General features: G+C 32.1%; 2 protein-coding genes across 3 annotated transcripts; one reads left to right on the top strand and one right to left on the bottom strand.

The window, feature by feature from the left end:
• Positions 1-346: 346 nt before the first annotated feature.
• On the bottom strand, positions 347-9,080 carry LOC112009828 (sodium/hydrogen exchanger 1). The gene is made up of 12 exons (XM_065766628.1): positions 8,795-9,080; positions 8,574-8,692; positions 7,765-7,862; positions 7,524-7,583; positions 7,386-7,432; positions 7,107-7,301; positions 6,699-6,745; positions 6,594-6,612; positions 1,792-1,989; positions 1,649-1,711; positions 1,473-1,556; positions 347-933 (listed from the first exon to the last, which is right to left on the bottom strand). Exons 1-12 carry the CDS (start codon positions 8,972-8,974, stop codon positions 607-609), a joined length of 1,437 nt encoding a protein of 478 aa, XP_065622700.1. The 5' UTR covers positions 8,975-9,080; the 3' UTR covers positions 347-606.
• A 4,506-nt stretch (positions 9,081-13,586) lies between these two features.
• On the top strand, positions 13,587-18,655 carry LOC112009829 (uncharacterized). Of its 2 annotated transcripts, none has more exons than XM_024042171.2 (8): positions 13,587-13,959; positions 15,438-15,517; positions 15,837-15,897; positions 16,564-16,621; positions 16,727-16,784; positions 17,164-17,236; positions 17,508-17,627; positions 17,921-18,655. In XM_024042171.2, exons 1-7 carry the CDS (start codon positions 13,627-13,629, stop codon positions 17,598-17,600), a joined length of 756 nt encoding a protein of 251 aa, XP_023897939.2. In that variant the 5' UTR covers positions 13,587-13,626; the 3' UTR covers positions 17,601-17,627; positions 17,921-18,655. The 2 variants fall into 2 exon arrangements, with proteins under 2 accessions (XP_023897939.2, XP_023897938.2); XM_024042170.2 differs by having other exon boundaries at positions 18,279-18,655.
• The last annotated feature ends 765 nt before the right edge of the window (positions 18,656-19,420 follow it).

Here is a 19,420-nt window from a genome sequence, read left to right on the forward strand (position 1 = left end):
AAGTTAGAGTAAGAAATATGGTTTCTAGAGTTCATCATCACTTCATCTATTCCCTCGAGTGTGAAAAACCCATGTCGTTGTCCTTAAGAAGTAGGTTAAAGGTTTCAAACCTAGAATTTCATGGATATTATATGGCTTTAGGAACCACTAAGTCAACCCTTAAGAAACACTAAGTCAACCCCATAGGGTTACTTGAGCTTATATTGAACTTTTATTACTTAGATCATGCTTGATGGCAATGGTTCCATTTGTATTTTTTTGGATGAATAACTAGGTTCGATTTTATGTTTGATTAAGGAATTTTTGTAACAATTGCATTGTCATTTCAAAGTGACTGAGCAATAAATTTCCGAAATAAATAACTAAATCTCCATTGCTCAATTCACTAGAATTTAAAAATTACACATTCATGCTTATAATGCTGACAAATAAAAATCAACATATAGATATACTCCAACTATTGTCATTGAAGTCTATAAATAATTTACCTACTATTATACAATTAATTCTGCGAATGCTTTTCTTTTTCTGCATTATTAAAAAAGTCAAAAATCAAAAATGAAATCTTGCAGCTCCATTACAAGTTTATTGCACCAGAAAATAGTATTAAGAAGTTTGAGGATCTGCTGCACCAGATGGAGAACTAGGAACAAACGGGACAAAACCCCGTCCGCCAAATACTGGTCTCATGAACTTGTCGTCAAACTTTCTCCAAAAATAGTGAACAGTTGAAGTGGGGTTACTTATTAGCAAGCTTAAGCTACCCTTCCGGCGGGCAGGTTCATTGCTACCACCTTCACTCGGATCACAATTTTCAAGGAATAATATTTGTAAGTCATCTAGACTTGGTATGTCAGTTGCATCTGAATGTACTGGTTTAGCATTCCGTAACAGCATTGCTTCAATAAGGGGCTTTGTTATGGAACCAAACACCTGTTTGGAGAAGAACACATAATGATGTTCAAGAGTGTCATGAGTTCAATAACTAGTACAAATGTACAATAATGTGCAGTCTAAATATGCATTTGTATTAAAACCTAAAAGCTCGTATGAGTCTTATTGATGATTATCTTCTTCTATATATAGGCTAGAAATAAACTAGAGGCTGGACTTCATTATGTAAAAATTAGAAGTAATAAAGGCTTTGTTTTGATTAAAATATGAAGTATAAAATAAAAAAAGAGAAGTGTGAAAATAGATTTGATGAGAAGAAGTATTGTTATGTTTAACTAAAGCAGACCTTTCAAAGAATTTTATATTTTTTCTTTTTATACTTGAGTGTGTATACCCAACCAATTATTTTAATATCTTGCAAGATTTAGGTTATTTTTGGTTTAATGACATCATTTTTTGGGTTCCTACAACATGAAAGGAAGGGCTTATGGGTTGGATGCATAGTGCAATGACAACACTTTAACTATAATGGACCTTATAGCAATGAAAATTAAAGATCAAGAAGCTAATTAACATACCACTGTACTAAACAAAACAACAATTATAGTTGAGGTGATCATTAGTGCACTGTCTTCTGTTAACGTCTTGTTAGAATTTGCAAACTGCAATTAGAGATTGCAGAAGTTAATAACTGCGCAAGAATCAACATATTCAATTGATAATTTGACATTGACTTGAGATTCTATCTACTTACCTTGTTATAAGACAAGGCGATAGTAACTGCACCTCTCATAAGGCCTGCCCACCATATTATAAACTGAGATTTCAGATGGTTAGCAAAGCTTGAGCTAGAATCAATGGCAATAGCTAAGTGCCAAAGATGTCTAAAATTATCACCTGTTTCCGTAGCTCAATTTTCGTACTTGGTCTTTTCTTTATCCAATTTGTAATATTGGCAATAGGGAACACAAATGCTGCTCTTCCAACCAACACTAATGCAAATAATGTTGAACTCACAGCAATGGAAGTTCCTGGGCTGAAACAAATAGCATGAAACCAATTAAATGGTATCAAATCCATAGGAAAAGAAATGGAAAATGAAATATATCACTTGTCTTCTGAATGCGGTAATTGTGGTTTTACTTTGGTGAGAACAAAACGAAAATAAAAATAGCATATTCTTATGTGTTGCACTATTATATATAGTATTTGCCTACCTGCCATTTTTTGTTCAGTTGAGGGCTTGATGCAATGATTTTCTATCTAGGATATTAGAGAGCATGGTCAGTACTACCTAGCCTAGACCCCTCAGAAGTAGGAGCCTTCTACACTACATATGACCTTTTCTTTTCTTTCCTTCTCCTTTTAAAAAAAAAAAAAAAACTTAGAGATAATAGTTACCCTTGGACTAAAAATCAAGCTACTCTAAGGAAACAGAGCTTGAAGTAAGAAAAATTCCGAGTAACGGCTACAAAATAAATTACCAATAAGATTAAGACACGTGGATTCCCTTAGTAACGAACTTAACGGACTGAAATTAGAGGCACGTGTTTCATTTTAAAAGAGGAACTATTCTACTACTTAAATAGAAACGTCACCGTTTCTTCGAATCTGTGCTCTCTTTGTCAGCGTGTTTTATGTGTAACGACGTCGTCTTGTTTTAAGTTTAGATCCTTACTATAAAAAAAATGTCACTTCATTGCTGGATTGATTCTCTTTCTCTGCCTGAGTTTTAGCATCAGTATAAAAGGATGACTATCAATGACTGTATGAACAAAATCGACAATATTTATTAGCCACTAGGTAATCTTGATATCAGGCTTGTCACACCAATTCTTTTAAATAACAAATAGGCCCTGGTATAGACAACACAAATGGAATAGTTAAACTTTGTTTGGGTGAAATGTAAGATCATAGGAATGAGTGAATTAGTTCTATTAGATAAGGTAATTATCAATATAATATTTTGAAAAATTACTAGTGCCTAGCTCGACAACAAGCAATGAGTGGAAGGCCAAATGATAATTACTATCATTGTAGTTGTAATTTAATCTCACAAATATGAAGACTGATACGTGGCACTTTCTAAAGTAAGACACATGTCATTTAATCATGTGATTCTTTCATAACTTTTTTAGTATACTTAATAGATCAATCTTTGTATATATTTTTTTCCAATGTCTATGAGGAGATGATTTATAGTATTACAATCACTAATTCACTATAGTGCGGTAGAGGATCATTATGAAATTTTGTAATCTGTCATTTAAATTTGTCTTATAGACTTACGGTAACTATTGCAAAAATAAGGCTTTGTGATTGAAGTGTGTGCATTGATGGAAATTGGGATCAGAGCTATTTCTTTATTAATTTGAACTAGCCACAAACATGCGTGTTACACGTAATAAATTTTTATTTTTTTTTATTTTTATGGTGATCTCATTTATTTATTTATTTTTTTTGCAATTTGGACTAATTTAATAAAGAGTAATGTATTTCATAATCATATTTTCACTTATTATAGGAACAATAAAAAATGATATATATATATATATATCATATATATAATTTATGTCGTACCAAAATGAAACAATACAATTTTTTTTTTTTGTAGGGATTCAAAAGGCAAGTTAGTGAAAATATTTTAATAAAATTTATTTCTTTCTCAAAAAAAATTTTATTTATAATTTTTTTGTATCATTAAAAAGTTCTATATAAAATTTAGAAATTATTCTTTTAGTTTTAAACAAACTTTCTCAAACCCTATTTTTTCTACCCTTTAATCCAAAACACTAGAAAACTTATCTAAAAAATTAATAAAATTTAACAATGATTAACTGGAGAAATTATGAAAAAATTTTGTTGTTGATAATCTATTGAGGTTATTATCTTAGCAGAAATTACAAATTTGTCCACCAACAAAGATTATCAAATAAACAATTATTAGCAAAATCTTAGAATTAAGTTTCTATACATGCATTGTTGTAAAATAAACCAATGGGATAAAGAAAAAGAACTTTTGATCAAGAATTAATACCAAAATACCTAAATATACATAAACATCTATACAAATTTATTAAAAAGAGAAACAAATGTCATGTGACAATTAAATCAACAATAACAAAAAGAACCATTAGCGGAAAAATAAGTGGTTGAAACAATAAAAAAATCTACTGAAAGAGAAACAAAATTGGAGAGAGAGAGAGAGAGAGAGAGAGAGAGAGAGAGAGTATTGACCTCTTTTGTTGTGGACAACTTGGAAGGAATAGAGGAGGGGTGGAAATGAAATAATAAGAAATTTATATGAAAATTAAAATGGAAGAGGAATGGTGGAGTAGATAAAATGTTGAAAAAAGTGAAAATATTGTAGAATTTAATAATGTATAAATGAGAAAATTTAAAAATCAATAGAGGGAATCAAATGAAAAAAAAAAAAAAAAAAAACAATGATCGGAGTAGATGAAAGATTGAATTAAGAAGACAATAGTTGAAGAAGATGAAAAGTTGAACAACGTAAAAATTGCAAAAGACAAAAAATAATAAAGGATGCTAAAGATGTGGTGCAAAAAGAATTTTGTAAACATTCTTTACATGCCTCAAAAAATAAAAATAAAAAGGCTACTTGTTATATTAGGAGTTGAAAAATGAGAACTATCTTTAAGAATATAATAGATCATGATTAATTTCATTCACCAAATAGAAATATAACCAATTTTTCAACGGAATAAATCTTAAAATTCTCTCCTTTCATTGTATTTTTTTTTTTTATGGTCACTTAAAATACAAGAGAAAGTCAAGTATCTTTGCAATAGTACCACTAAAACATCAACAAAAAACCAAATACAAATTCTCTCTTCCGCACAACAATATTTTTTATATTCATATTTATTATTCACATAACATGCTAATTAAGAAAAATGAAACAACAAACAAAACAAATTGGAGACAGAATTACAATTTACATAGCCAACTATATTGATAAAACTAAATTAAAATAATATATATCTAATTAGACATTTTTTCTACGTTCCATCATAAGCAATGAAAATAGGAGAGTAAATGGGTTAAATAAAGTAGAAGGAAGCAAAAGAAATACTATGGAAACTACCAAAAATAAAAATACACCATCACAACATTCACAATAATATGGAGAGGAAAAGAAAAATAAATTAATTTAAACCATGAAATTATATTTGATTAAACAAAAGATACCCATAACATGCATTAACATGCATGAAGGTACGGTGGATGGTTCACCCTAAATAATGTGAAAATTTTGGTGGAATTTAGTTAAGAAAAATTGAAAAGTATTATAATTGAAGGAATTTTACCTTTAAAAGATTGATATAATTTATCTAGCCTTGCTCCCTAGAAAAGCACATACACTTCATTTTGGGAGTCATACCCTTGTACTATTATAATTCTTCAAAGATTGTTTATATAGTTCCTGTAATTTTTTTTTCTTTTGAGAATCAAGTTCTTATAATCTATTTGCATATAAAGATGCTCTATTTGTACTTGGGAGTTGCTCTAGTTATATTGGCAACTCATCCTTCATCATCATAAAAGGCAGAATTTAATAGTAATTTATCTTTAGATATATGGATCATACGTCATTTGGGGTCCTTCTCATAAATGTTAAGATATAAACCTTTGTAACAGAAAAAATGGGTAAAGAGTATAATGATTAGGGCAATTTAAGGATTAGTTTGTGGCATAGTACCCGTTGAAGGGGGGAAAAAAGAAGAAGAAAAATAATGTTACTCTAGGAAGATAGATTTAACGTAGGAGATTTGAGGAGATCATTTTGCATTTGATTATTAATGTAGTGGTTTATATAATCTTACCAGCCCATCAACTTAATGATAATGGAATATTAAACTTTTAAATTAAAGTCTCTCTCAAAAAAAAAAAAACTTTTAAATTAAAGTAGATAAAATGTAAAGACAAAGTTAAATGTAAAGTTAAAACTACTTAAGATGAATGTGTAAAGTCAATAATCTATTTATATATTTTTTATAAAAGAAATTAGGAATAAAAAATAAATAAGAAAAATAAAGATTATGTGGTCAATGACGTGACAAATGAGGTGGCGCAACAGGAGTGTAGCAACAATAAATATTACATTTCAGCTTTTAGATATATATAGATAGATTGACTATATAAGTGAATATAAAGAGCCTAAGAAAGGAAAGATCCTTTATCCTAATGCAACAATAATGGAGCAACCAGCTTGTTATGATTTGGAAGAAGCAAGATAAGAGTTTGCTTATTTGATGAGTCCTTTTGATGCGGGATACGCAAGAAGATTATTATTTAGTATTAGTTATGTTTGCAAGTCAATTATATTTTTATGTTTTAGGTCCTAATAGTTTATTAGGCTATTAATATTTTAATTTGGAAGCGAGGTTATTTTCGTAATAAGGAAATTAGGGTTTCCTAGCCAATTAGAATTAGGATTTAGCAATCTTTTATAAGCTACCTATTGTACTCTTTGAGGAGATAGTTAATATTTTGATAAATGAAAAAAAAAATGACTGTTTGGTCTCTTTTGGTCTGGTGTTGATTCCAGGTCTACCCTAGGTATTGACTCCTAGTGGTTTCTCTACTTGGTGCTAACTCCAAGTAAGGCCTAGGTGCTAACTCCTACGGGGGGGGGATAAGCATGTATGATTATAGAAGGGCATAGATCCATCAACATTATCACCAATGAACCATCTGAAAGACATCAGTACTAAAAGTGAATGCAACAGATACATAGAACAAACAAATTCAGGCTAAGAACAAAGTGAATTTCATTTTACCTTCCAAAGTAAAGTGTCTTTATGATATATGCACTTATAAGACCCGCCTGAAAGTTACCATGTAGGAAGTTAGACACTAATGTCTACCAAATTCCCCACAAAAAGTGCATTAAAATTTAGCAAGCAAATAATAATTTTTTCAAAAACAAATTTTATGTGAAATGAAAATGGAAAGTCCAACATATGATCATAGAAATATAACACTAACTAGCATGCCTTTGAGCTTGGTGCTTTACTATCCAGTGCAACACAATTATGTCAAAAAGATTGTCATGTTTTCTGGTTTACTGTGTACTTTACATGCAGTATCTAAAACAACCGAGATTGAAGAGAGATGCCTAATGAAAAGTGGTAAAGAAAAGAAACAATAATAAGAAGAAGAAAAAAACAACCACTAAAACAACTTACTGCTATACCAAGAACAGTACTGGTGAAGAAGAGGTAAAGGAAGGTCCCCAACAATTTTAATGCTGTAAGCAGATCAATGTTGCTGACATCAAGTGATTGGACTGCATTGAAAAGCACAATAGAGGTGGCATCATTCACCACTCCCTCACCGAATACAATACTGTAAAGTAAGGGCGTTTCATCTTGATTGAGAACCTTTAACATGAGAAAAATATCATGCATTAATGGAGCATGTCAATTTCCATGTATAACCTTCATGTGAGGATGAAAATCGTGTACCTGCAGCGTGCAAACTGAATCAGTTGCTGACAATATGGCACCAACAGCTGCACAAAAAGGATGCACAAATGATCAGTATTAAAGGATGACTATCAATGACTGTATGAACAAAATGATTCAACAATAGTTATTAGTCACCTAGGTAATCTTGAATATCCAGGCTTGTCACACCAATTCTTTTAAATAACAAATAGGCCCCTGGTATAGACAACACAAATGGAATAGTTAGACTTTGTTTGGGTGAAATGTAAGATCCATAGGAATGAGTGCATTAGTTCTATTAGATAAGGTAATTATCACTGTATTATTTTCAGAAAATACCAGTACCAAGCTTGAAACAAGCAAATGGTAGAAGTGGATGAGGGATTGTGGATCTTACCTAATGATATAAGGCAAAATGAAATTACAGTACCAACTACCCCAAACAACAATATTGTGGTGAAATTCTTGAAAAATCGCTTTTTCTTGACCTGAAAACTGGAAACAAAGGACGAACCCATATCAGTATGATGCAAAATTCGGTACATACTTCAGTTAGAGGACATTACTTTAGCTTGGAATTTTCATAAAAAAATAGCATATAAGAAGCATCAAAATTAACCAGGTGTGCATTTGTTTAGCAACGCGTGTCTGCGTTGCTTCTGCATTTGCATTTTTTGGCTGGTCTCATGATACTGTCCATGGACCAGCCAAAGCACCAAAACGTGTGAACAGTAGCAAGTAAACAGTGTTTCGATTTAAAAAATATTTTACTACAGTGTTTTAAGCAATAAGCTTTCAGTTTTCAACAAATAAGTGGTATCCAAATACACCCCAGGTAATGAATCTCACAAGTATCAAAACTGATAAATCTAAATTCAATAAGATTCAATCATCTGTTCATAATTATTTTCAAGCCCACGTCATCATATAACACCTCTCTTGCTGCGTTACTTTAGCTTGGAATCAACACTGAAAAAGGAATTGGAGGGTTTAATTTCAACTCAACATTGGGTACTGTTTGATCTCTCCTCTTCAGAAATTGGAAAAGGAAAATCCAATTTCAGGCCCCAAATCCAATCCAAAAAGATAATTACAATAGTATAGAAATCCTTTTTCCAAATTCCACACCACTAGAAACCCAATTCAAATCTAATTCAATTCTGAGCAACTACTTGCAATTCACAGAGAGAGAGAGATAGGACATACCCGGCATTGAAAATGATTGGGGGAAGCAAATAGAGGAAGAACAAGTCCTCACTAAAAACTAGTATGCGTGAACTCTGGAATTTACTTATCAGCAACACCACCACTCCACAGCATAACCCCTATAGCCAACCACGCACATTCAAACCAATAAGTACAACACCCCAAAAACTGAACACCACTTTGTTCCACACAAAAAATAATCACAATTCTAAATTGAGTACCAGAAGAAGCGCGGTGATCGACTCGTTAGCCCAGCGGTTCTCTTCCAGGAGGTGTCCAATAATGATGCAAGCACAGAGGAGTGCAAAGAAAACAGTGAGTGCAATGACAGTGCTAGTGTCAAGAAACGATGATGAGGATGAAGAAGAGAGCAGAACTGGTATGGTTTCGAGCACAGCCATTTCTGGGATTCTGTAGAAGAATTTGGCATTCACAATATGGGGCTTTGGAGAGTTTGGATACAACCTTGGACTAAAAATCAAGCAATTCTTAGTTTTGGACCAAGGAAACACGTCTGTTGTTTATATTTTAAGTTTTTTTTTTTTTTTTTTTTTGAAGACCGTTTAAAATGGAGGGAAGAATGGTAGTTGTGAGGGTGGATTCTGTGTTTTGAGATTGAGTTGCAGTTTAGTGCAACTCACACGTGTCACTATGAAAGTCTTCCAAGTCAACTTTTGGACCAGAAATGTTTCTATTTTCAAATGGTGTGCAATTTTGGGCTGTCCAAATTGTGGGAACTAGTAAAAACTAAAAACCCACTTGCATCCCCTACTTGTGGGTCCATCCAACTGTCAAGCATTGATTTGTTTAACAGTGTGTAAATTTTTTCCCCATAAGATTGAATTTGAATTTATGAGATCTATTCCAATGATAATTACTCTTATACTAGCAAACCTAGGTGCTAACTTTTTTTTTTCCTTCTTTTTTCATGGTATAATACTCTAATGAGATTTGATTCTGTCATTTTCCATTTTGCTGATGATAAAATTTTTTACTAGTTAATCGAATTGTAATCCATTATTATTATGTTTAGATAAAATTGTCAGTTAAGGACCATCTCATCTTTATTCATTTAAAAAAAAAATGCATAATTCTCCAAATTTTATGAGAAGTCATTTTATTTATTGTCGGAACCATGAAATTCTAATAGAATGAAACCCCACTTGCATGAATTGTCAAAATATTGTTGAGAAGTCATTTCAGGATTCAGATAATTTATTGCTTTTGGAATTAGATATCCAGGCTGGGTGTTTCTTCAATCCACAAAAAAGCTATCAAGGCCCAGCTTTGACTGATTGCGCTGTCCTTCATTTGGCTGTAAGTACGTGGAAGATTGAACTACCTTAAACCCAATTCATCCTAATGTTAAGTGATAACTGACAAGTATAAATGTACCATTTATATTGCACATGCAATCTTCCAAGGATTTAAGGCCATATATCACCAAGTTACTTAAAAAAAGTTTACACAAACCATTTGAATACATCAGTTCTTTTTAATGAAAAGTGTGACAATGAGCACCTAACTTTGACAACTCTATTTTAACATGACCATAATAATTTATCTGTATTAAAAATGAGTAGTGACAGGTATACACTATATATATAGAGACACATAATTGAAATTGTCTTTTCAAAATACGAAAAAATTTCAGCATTTCACAATTGTTTTGAAAACATGATTTCAATTGTAGTGTTTAGGGTAGTGTGTAACTTAGCATGTGAAATAATAATTATAGATTAAAAACCAATTTCTAAGAGGTGTGAAGTGGTAAATGATAAAGGAATGGCAAGCACTGCTTAAGTGAGTTGAATCATGGTATGAGTGACCTCAAATTCAATCCTACTTAAACACAAATAGTTCCAAGCAGGCAAATTCAAAGCAGCGACCCAACGGCTAGGAGTTATATCACCAAATTACTAACTACTATTTCATGAGTCAACATTATTTATGAATTAGTACTACTTACATAGGACACAAAGTCATAAAGTGCAAAATCAATATTATTTGCAAAAGGTAATATTTGGAAAACCTCATGCAAAGTCCACAATCCAATTCTTGTTGCAAAGATTAGTACTTCTGTGGTATCTTATAAAGCTACCAAACGCTATTCTAATATTTTCCATTACTTTGATACCTTGACAAAATCACCCTTCAACTCACCGTGTTCAAGATCTTCCATTAGTTGAAACAACCAAATTGTGTAGAACTTGAATCACATGAGTTGAATAGGTTTGCCTGGTAGTTGGGACGGTGCACATGTTTTAATAATGTTACAGAAATCTATATATAGAGACACCTTCGCATCATTTTCTTTTGTCTGTTTGTTTCCTAGTAAGGTGAGTCATGGCATCATCATCATCTTCATCTTGAGACAACAGGATGGCTTGCTTGCATATGATCTCTTCTTATTAGTCTTCCCTAAAAGTCCTTGCCAAACCTTCAGAAACATGGTTCTCATGCCCAAATAGAGAGAGGAAAAAAAAACTATACATGTGGCATATTTAACATATAATTTAATGCTGAATATGTCCCACATTGATTAGGTGGGCAATCACATTCAGATGTGGAAATTGAGGACCGCTCAGAGCTGGATACGCTTCTAGCAGAATCTCTCAAACTTAGTCGATTGTGCTACCAACTAGTAGCCTCACGCCAAAAAGTAAATGCTTGCTTTGGTATATATGACTTATATTTTGATTAATAAATCTAAGAACATAACCATTTATTTATATATAGTATATTTTTTAATAACGATTGAGGTGATATTATATTATGATTGGGATTGAAAAAGTAGTATCAGAGGTGTAGTGGGCTTATTCAGAAATTATTAAAAAAGAGAGGAAGTGGGCTTGTGTGATAATAATGATGTTTTTAACTAACTTTCCACCTTAATAACCAATTAATCATTCAATCAATCAATATCAATATATATATATATATATATATAATATCATAGAGCTCATACGGAAAAGCATGAGGCTTTGTCATGTGGTGCACTCTATGAAGAGAATTAAAATACTCTTAAGCCATATCAGATATAAGAACAAATTTAAAAATAGGGACTCTTTATTTCCTTTGGTTCAATATTTCAAGACTATTTTTTGTTAAATTTTTTATTCAATGTTTTAAGACTATTATTTGTTTTATTTGGTTCAATATTTCAAGATTTTTCCTCTCTCTCACTTACAAATAACTCTTTGCATTTCTATTCACCATTTTCACTTCTACTCATTTATATACATTTGTCCACGACACTTCATGTCATCCCATCTCAAATACACTCAGACAAAAAATGATGTCATTTACCTTCAGTCTTTCAACAACACCCAACAACTACACAATTCCAACGTTGTGGTACCATTTGATTAAGATTTTTATGAGTATAATATGACCAAGGAAGAGGGCTCGCATTTTTTTTATCCAGTGATGGCGGCTTACGGTTTTGATGTTGAAGTCGGATGTTGTGGATTTTGTGAAGGTTGTGATTCGCTTTGAGTCTTTGGTTGTCTGAGATTTTGGTTTAGAAAAGTTATAAATATATTTTGTTTTAGAACTAAAGAAAAAGAAACATTTTAATTGATTATTTATGAAGTTAGCTTTTTATTTTTATTTTGTGTGTGTTTTAGAACTCATAATTTATAGGTTTCTTGGTAGGTTTTTTACTGCTATTTTGTGCGGTATGAGCTATAGTGATAAAAACAAAAATCGATGATGATTTCAAAGTATTTTCCGTTTTTTAAGGATACAAAAGCCCTTTTTTTTTTTTTTAATGATAAATGGATGTATTTTTAGCCAATTTCTCTTTGTTTAATCACGTTCTCTTTATGCTGATACTTACAAATGATTTCCTTAATTTCATTAAAATAATGAATTGGGTATTTATGATTGAGATCTCCATATTTAGTTGTGAGAATAGAGTGGTTGAGGAAGTGTTTTTAAATTTATGTAATTTTAGAATATAAAAGTATTTTATGCTTTAAATTTTTATTTATAGATTTCAAAATCATTTAATCAGTTTAAAAAATAAAATCTACTTTTAATGGCATATATTATAATATGTTATAGTCTTATAGTGTTATACAAATTTTTTCAATAAAATATAAATTAAGAAAATCAAGTTTTAAAGTATTTAACAATTTTGTGGGCAAATATAAATATTTTACAACAAAATAAGTATTATATGTAGGTCTTAATATACATAAAAATAATTTCAAATAAAATTGTAATGTAATCCGCGTATCGCGTGAAATATTATCTAATTATAAAAAACAATGTGAAAATTTTGTGTCGTTAACATTACACTCTGTTTTTATTTTTTATTTTTTTTATTTGTCTATAATAAATTTAAAAATGTACAGTTTTGAACATAGTCAAATTGACTAAATAAGTTTTAAAAAAATCAAACCAAATAAGAACAAGAATACAATAAAGTATAAGCCTTTTATTTTAAAAAGTTACGACTTACGACCACAAAATTATAGTAAAAAAGTTTAATGTGTCCAGATATGTTTTAATCTATTTTCACCATAACAAAAAGCCCTATTTTGCTATTAAATGGTTTCACTAAAGTATGGTGGGTTTTAGACTTTCAGTTAATCCAATTAGTAAAGGGTCTTCATCATAAGTTGAATAGTTTTAAATCCAAATGATATATATATATATATATATATAGAGAGAGAGAGAGAGAGAGAGAGAGAGAGAACAACACATCACTCAATTCAGTAGCGTTTACATTCTCTGCACTCAAGTTCTTGCAAATTTTTCATAAGCTACACTTTCTTTCTTAAGCTTATATAAAAGAGAAATTCAAGTCTCAAATTTATCATCTCTCAACTTAGTTATTAAAAAAAAAAAAAAGTTTTTTGAAAATAAATATTAAAAAAAAAAAAAAAACATGACCATGTGTGGTATTGAAATGACCAAAACCACCCATAATTTTGGCAAATTTCCAAAGTACCCTCCCTGAAACATACAAAAACTAATGAAGTACTACTACCCCTATGTGAGTCCCACATTATCTCCCTCTCTCTCCCTCCAATTTTAACCAGCCATGAAAACCATCCTCATTCTCTCATGGCCATTCTCCTCTCCCTATCTCCACACCCACCAAACCTTCCCCATAAACCCATCACTCTCCCCACTCCCAAACCCACCATTCCCCACAAACACCTCTTCTAAGAGACTCTTTCTCCTCAAAACAGCTTCACTTTGCATCATATCCTTAACCCCACCATACCCAATTGCCCATTCTTCAGCTGAACCTTCACAGCCTCCGAAGTCGGCTCTTTTGGGCATCGCAAACACCAAGTCTTGGTTCCAGTTCTATGGTAGTGGTTTTGCCATTCGGGTCCCTCCACAATTTGAGGACATCACGGAGCCTGAGGTATACAATACAACACTTTCTTCTTATTTGTCTTTCTTTTTGTGTTCTTGCATTCAAAATAGTTGCAGCTTAAGGAAATTTAAAATCTTCAATGGTGATAATAGGTTGAGAAAACCCTTGTGAAATATTATGAAGTTAAACCCAAGGGCTAGGTTCAGTGCTTCTTCATATTCATGATTTTTACCTGGATTAGTCTGGTACTCAAAAGAGATCAGTGGTAAATTTTTCTTCTTTTAAAGGGAAAATTGCACTTTTCTCCTTAAATATGTTACAATTGCTAAGTCTTCCTAACTTCATGTAATGAGCCTTTTTGTGGTCTAAAAGTTTGGAAAGGGAAATGAGTGATTATAATGTGAAAGTATATTGGAAAGTAAGGAATCGACTATGTTCGAGGTAGTGACCCTCCTAAAGAAGAAGAAAAGGGATTAAGAAGAGAGCCTAGAGAGAAAGTAGAGGAATTTGCATCAATGTTAGCTAATGAGAATTGTTATGCGACTCCTTGTATTTATACTAAGGATCTTACAAAACAAGTATCATGAAAAGTCTAAGGTTGTCTCTTTAACCAACTTACTAATTGTACAACAACTTGTAACGAACTAGCAAACTATTCTTGGGATTGTCTTGGTCTTTGTTCTTGATCTTATGAATGCATTACTTTGGTATCTTCACACGTCCTTAGTTGGGTTGGGCTGGACTTGTTGCCCTCAGTTTGGGTTCATTACTCTTCAAAACTTAGCAATGTCCCACCTTGAATTACAATAGATTGTTAGAATTTCTACTAAATATTAAAATTAACGGAAAACTCAAGTTTCTGTCAGACATGTTTTTGAAGAATTTTGACATTTCGTTAAATTTTATGGAAATTCTAATTGCATGGGGTAAATTTCTTTTACTAATAGTTAAAGGGGATATTGCTCAGTTTTGAAGTTTAGGGGGTACATTGCAGTTGGACCATAGTTAAGGGGGGAAAAGTACAATTAGCCCAAAATAATATGAATTTTAGATTGCTAAAAATTTCATTCTTGTCCATTTGATTGTAGGACTTGCATGGTATAAGGGTTGTATGAGCTGTAAATAAAATTGAGGTGGATCTTGATTAGGAAATCAACACCATAGGCAGCTGTTTTGGTTTGTATTCATTGGTTGCTAAATGAACAACTCATTCATTTCTACCTCAATGTTATGAGACTCTCATTCAATTTTGGCTTGTCTGAAATAAATTTAGATGTTTATCTTTGTTACCATGAATGCTTTGGATGTTCTTTATATACAATTTCTATCTGCAAGCACCATCAAATGATCTTTCTTTCTGTACAAGGCTTTGGATATTGAAGTTTCAAAAGTAGATTTTTTTTTTTTTTTTTTCAAATTTTATTGAAGTTGATATTTTGTTTGAGTTTTGAGAGTACACTGCTCTAATTATTGTTTTGCAAGATATAAAAATTCCCAATCAACTGAATTTGAAGCTCAATGTTTAGGATTACAATGCTGGATTGTCTCTATACGGAGATAAAGCAAAGCCAAAGACTTTTGCAGCAAGATTTTCATCTCCAGATGGGTACATAATTTGTTTAAGTTCCCTTTTGATGGTTTTGTTTATTTTTCTATTTTTTTAATTTGGATAAAATGCATCAGAATTTTTACGTCTATATCTTATATACTGTTTATTTGGACATGCTTGATTTCCTCTAGTAGAATAGTAAAAGTTAATTTTTGTGAAAGTTGGGTAGTATTACTCGAAATATAAGCATCAAGGTATGAGATAGAACAATGAAAATATAAAAGAGGGAAAGCATGAGATTCAAACATGACCAGATGTACTAGAAATGTATTCTACATTGATATTTGATTTTTATTTGTGTCATTGGTTGACACAGATCTGAAGTTTTGAGCATTGTCATTCGCCCATCCAATCAACTGAAGATCACCTTCTTGGAGGTATGTGCAGTAACAGTTATGAAATTTCAATTCTCTATATATGACATATGTTTACTTATAGAACTTTATTGCTATAATAGCTCAAGTGGTATGACTTCTTGTATTATTTATTTTCCTTGTAATTGATATAGCCCACCTACAACCAGTCTTAAATAGGAATGGACGAAGTAGTGCTTGATGGATCCAAAAAAAGTTTGAGGTGGCTTTTTTCAGTTATATATATTTTGCGTAGAAACAAAAGGAATGTACTCACCATTAATGACAAGTATAATTTGAATTCCATTTAATAGCTCAAGTGGTATGACTTCTTGTATTGTTTATTTTCCTTGTAATTGATATAGTCCACCTACAACCAGTCTTAAAGTGCTTGATGGATCCAAAAAAAGTTTGAGGTGGCTTTTTTCAGTTATATATATTTTGTGTAGAAACAAAAGGAATGAACTCACCATTAGTGACAAGTATAATTTGAATTCCATTTTAGCTTCCCTAGTTACACATTATGTCTGCAAGTCCAGAATTTGGCAATTATATCTTAATGACTTGGAATTGAGACCATCATTTATGGTCTATCGGGCTTTCAAATTATAAGATTCTTCTTAGTTCCATCTATGACTTCCCATAGTAAACTCCTTGTGAAGCATACCTTATCTTTCCTAACTTGAACAGGCCAAGGATGTTACTGACTTAGGTTCTTTGAAGGAGGCAGCAAAAATTTTTGTTCCAGGTAATAATGCTCTGAATTCTTTTACCTGTCCACTACCTACAGTCAACATGTCTTCCTCTGCTCTTTCTGGTTTTGGTTCTGAATGCTAGTCATGCTGCATGGCAGGTGGTTCAACTTTGTACTCTGCAAGAACTATTAAAATAAAGGAAGAGGAAGGTTTCAGGTGAGTTTATTTTCTGAGTTGATGGCAGGCTGTTAGAAAATATTGGTATCTAATACTATCAGAGTAGAAGTTGGGCCAAAAAGGAGAATTAAACTTTTTTTTATTATTATTATTATATAATGGTGGAAGAATAAATTCTTGATGTAGGACGAGTTCTATCACCTTTCCACACCTAAAGTTATGAGCAATAAGAGGATCTAATTTGCTCAGATTTTTAATTGGGTTACGTTAAGACTCAACTATCCATTTCCTATCGGTATCTCCACGAATTTTAGAGTGGTCAGGATGTAAAAATATAGCCACTATTTCTTGTAAGCCTTTGCATGTAATATTTGGAACTTTTATTTCCTAATGTTTGGTGTTCAAATACTTGTTTCAGGACTTATTACTTCTATGAATTTGGTAGAGATGAACAGCATGTAGCATTAATGGCTGCTGTTAACAGTGGAAAGGTTTGTAACTATTTCTTTTCAGTGATAGAATGCTTGTTTGTAAAAAATATAGCCAGTACATACCAGGCTTTTGTTCCTGTAATGGATATTGTAAGTGCCTATAGCCCATTAGTTGATCAACTCAATAGAATTCTACTGAAAGGCCCAAGAACCTTCTGATAAAAATTAGGATTTTGATTTGCACAAGAAAACCATGATGCTGGTGATTTTGTTTTTATTGTGATGTCTAATGATTTCATCAAGTAAATCAATTTCTGCCTTTCATACGTAGGCAATTATTGCTGGAGCAACTGCCCCACGTTCTAAATGGGAGGATGATGGTGTGATGCTTCGTTCTGCTGCTATATCACTAACAGTCCTGTAGTCAAACCACCAAAAATTCAAATAGCAGGTATCTGTAGCTATGACTCTCCTAAAATATCCTGTTAAATTTGTTGAATAAAGGAAAATGAATTGTATGCAGTTTATTATTTGTCCATTATTGCCAAATGAATTGCAAAGAAAAAGAGAAGGCTTAGCTTCAACTAATTACCTAGACATCATTGCCATGTTTCATGTCTGGTGAAAAATGAAAATTCAAAACAAAAATTCATGTTTCATGTTCTTTTTATGTTTATGCAATCATATTACCTTTCATCTTTCTGACTGGGAATGGTCATAACCTCAAGCAATTGGCGCTTGCAGCAAAATATTTCAGGTCAGTGAACTAAAGTGAGATACTTAAATGATCATGGGCCAACTTTTCAGCATAAGGCTATAGTCTTGGACTCAAGATCTAGCCTTTTATTTTCAGCTGTTGGTATTTTGAGAGCTAAGTTATTGGTTGAACTTGGGCCTTGGGGACCATGGTGTTGAGAACGAAACAGAGGGAAAAAAATGTGTTAGGGCTCATTTTATGTGACGAAGCCACAATGTGTGACATAACTTGATAAGAATTTAACAATTTATTTATAATTAATATTAAAATGCACCAACACTTTCTTGTTTTGCTCATTCTTACTTTTCCTGCCTTCACAATGTTCTCATTGTTCATACTATGCAGCTACATTTCAGATGGGACACAAAATTTTTCTTGGATTCGATGTGCCATTCTTTGAATCAATCTCTCCTGCCTCTTTCATTGTTCAGATGATTCTGGGACTGCTTAGCTAGTTAATGGTTAACTGTCTAGCATCTTTTCTTCACTTTTATGCAGCTTAAGCATATAGCATTAGAGTTTATTGAAAAAATGCTGATTTGAGGGAACTTTTACCATTTTTGAGATTGTATAAGGTAATTTCTCTTCAAAGTTTATCTGAAATTTTGATTGTACAATCCCTTCGATTCTTTGTGCATGTTTGTGGGGGGATTTTTGACTTGAACTGTGACTTGCCTTTGTTATATTAATGAATGCAGAAGAGATGTGACTTAGTTTAACAAGAGCCCGCCAATTAAAGTGCTTTAAGATGATTAGCAAAGTTGAAAATGCCAGCATCCTAATTTCCTTTTTCATTTATAGATATTTAAAATTACAGTTAATGTCATGTACCAGTACCACCAGTGTGGGTCAGTACCACCTGCTCCTGCCCATTTGCTCATGCCGATTTGCCCACCCATTGCCCACCAATGAATGGCAACAAGGCTGCCTTTGATGCCACAAAAAAAAAATTCATCACACAAAATAACATTGAAGTCATCCAACTGCATAATCAGAAAGTTCAGAGGCTATTTGGCTTCACATTTTTCATCACTCAATTTTCGTCACTCAATTTCCATCACTCATCACTCATTACTCATCACTCATCACTCTAAAATACCAAGGCTGTTTGGCACCATCATTCAATTTTCATCATTCAATATTTTTTACACTATTTGTGGGCCCCATACCTGTCACTGGTGCAGTTTTTTTTTTTTTTTTTTTTTCCTCAGTACCCACAAACTCGAACCAGTGAAAGAAGAAAGGGAAAAAAAAAGTTCAAATCGCCCGAACCCAGAGAAAGAAGAAAGCAAAAAAAAAAGATACCCAGATCACCGAACCCAGTGAAAGAAGAAGAAGAAAAAGAAAAAAGAAAAAAGGGAAGAACACCAAGGAGACCAAACCCAGGAAAAGGAAAAAAAAAAAAAAAAAAAAGGAAGAACAGGGGAGACCGAACCTAGGAGAAGAAAGGGAAAAAAAAAAAAAAAAAAAGGGAGAACGAACTTAGG

The sequence above is a fragment of the Quercus suber genome, unplaced genomic scaffold, assembly GCF_002906115.3.
Source record: "Quercus suber isolate HL8 unplaced genomic scaffold, Cork oak 2.0 scaffold_727, whole genome shotgun sequence".
NCBI classification, from domain to species: domain Eukaryota; kingdom Viridiplantae; phylum Streptophyta; class Magnoliopsida; order Fagales; family Fagaceae; genus Quercus; species Quercus suber.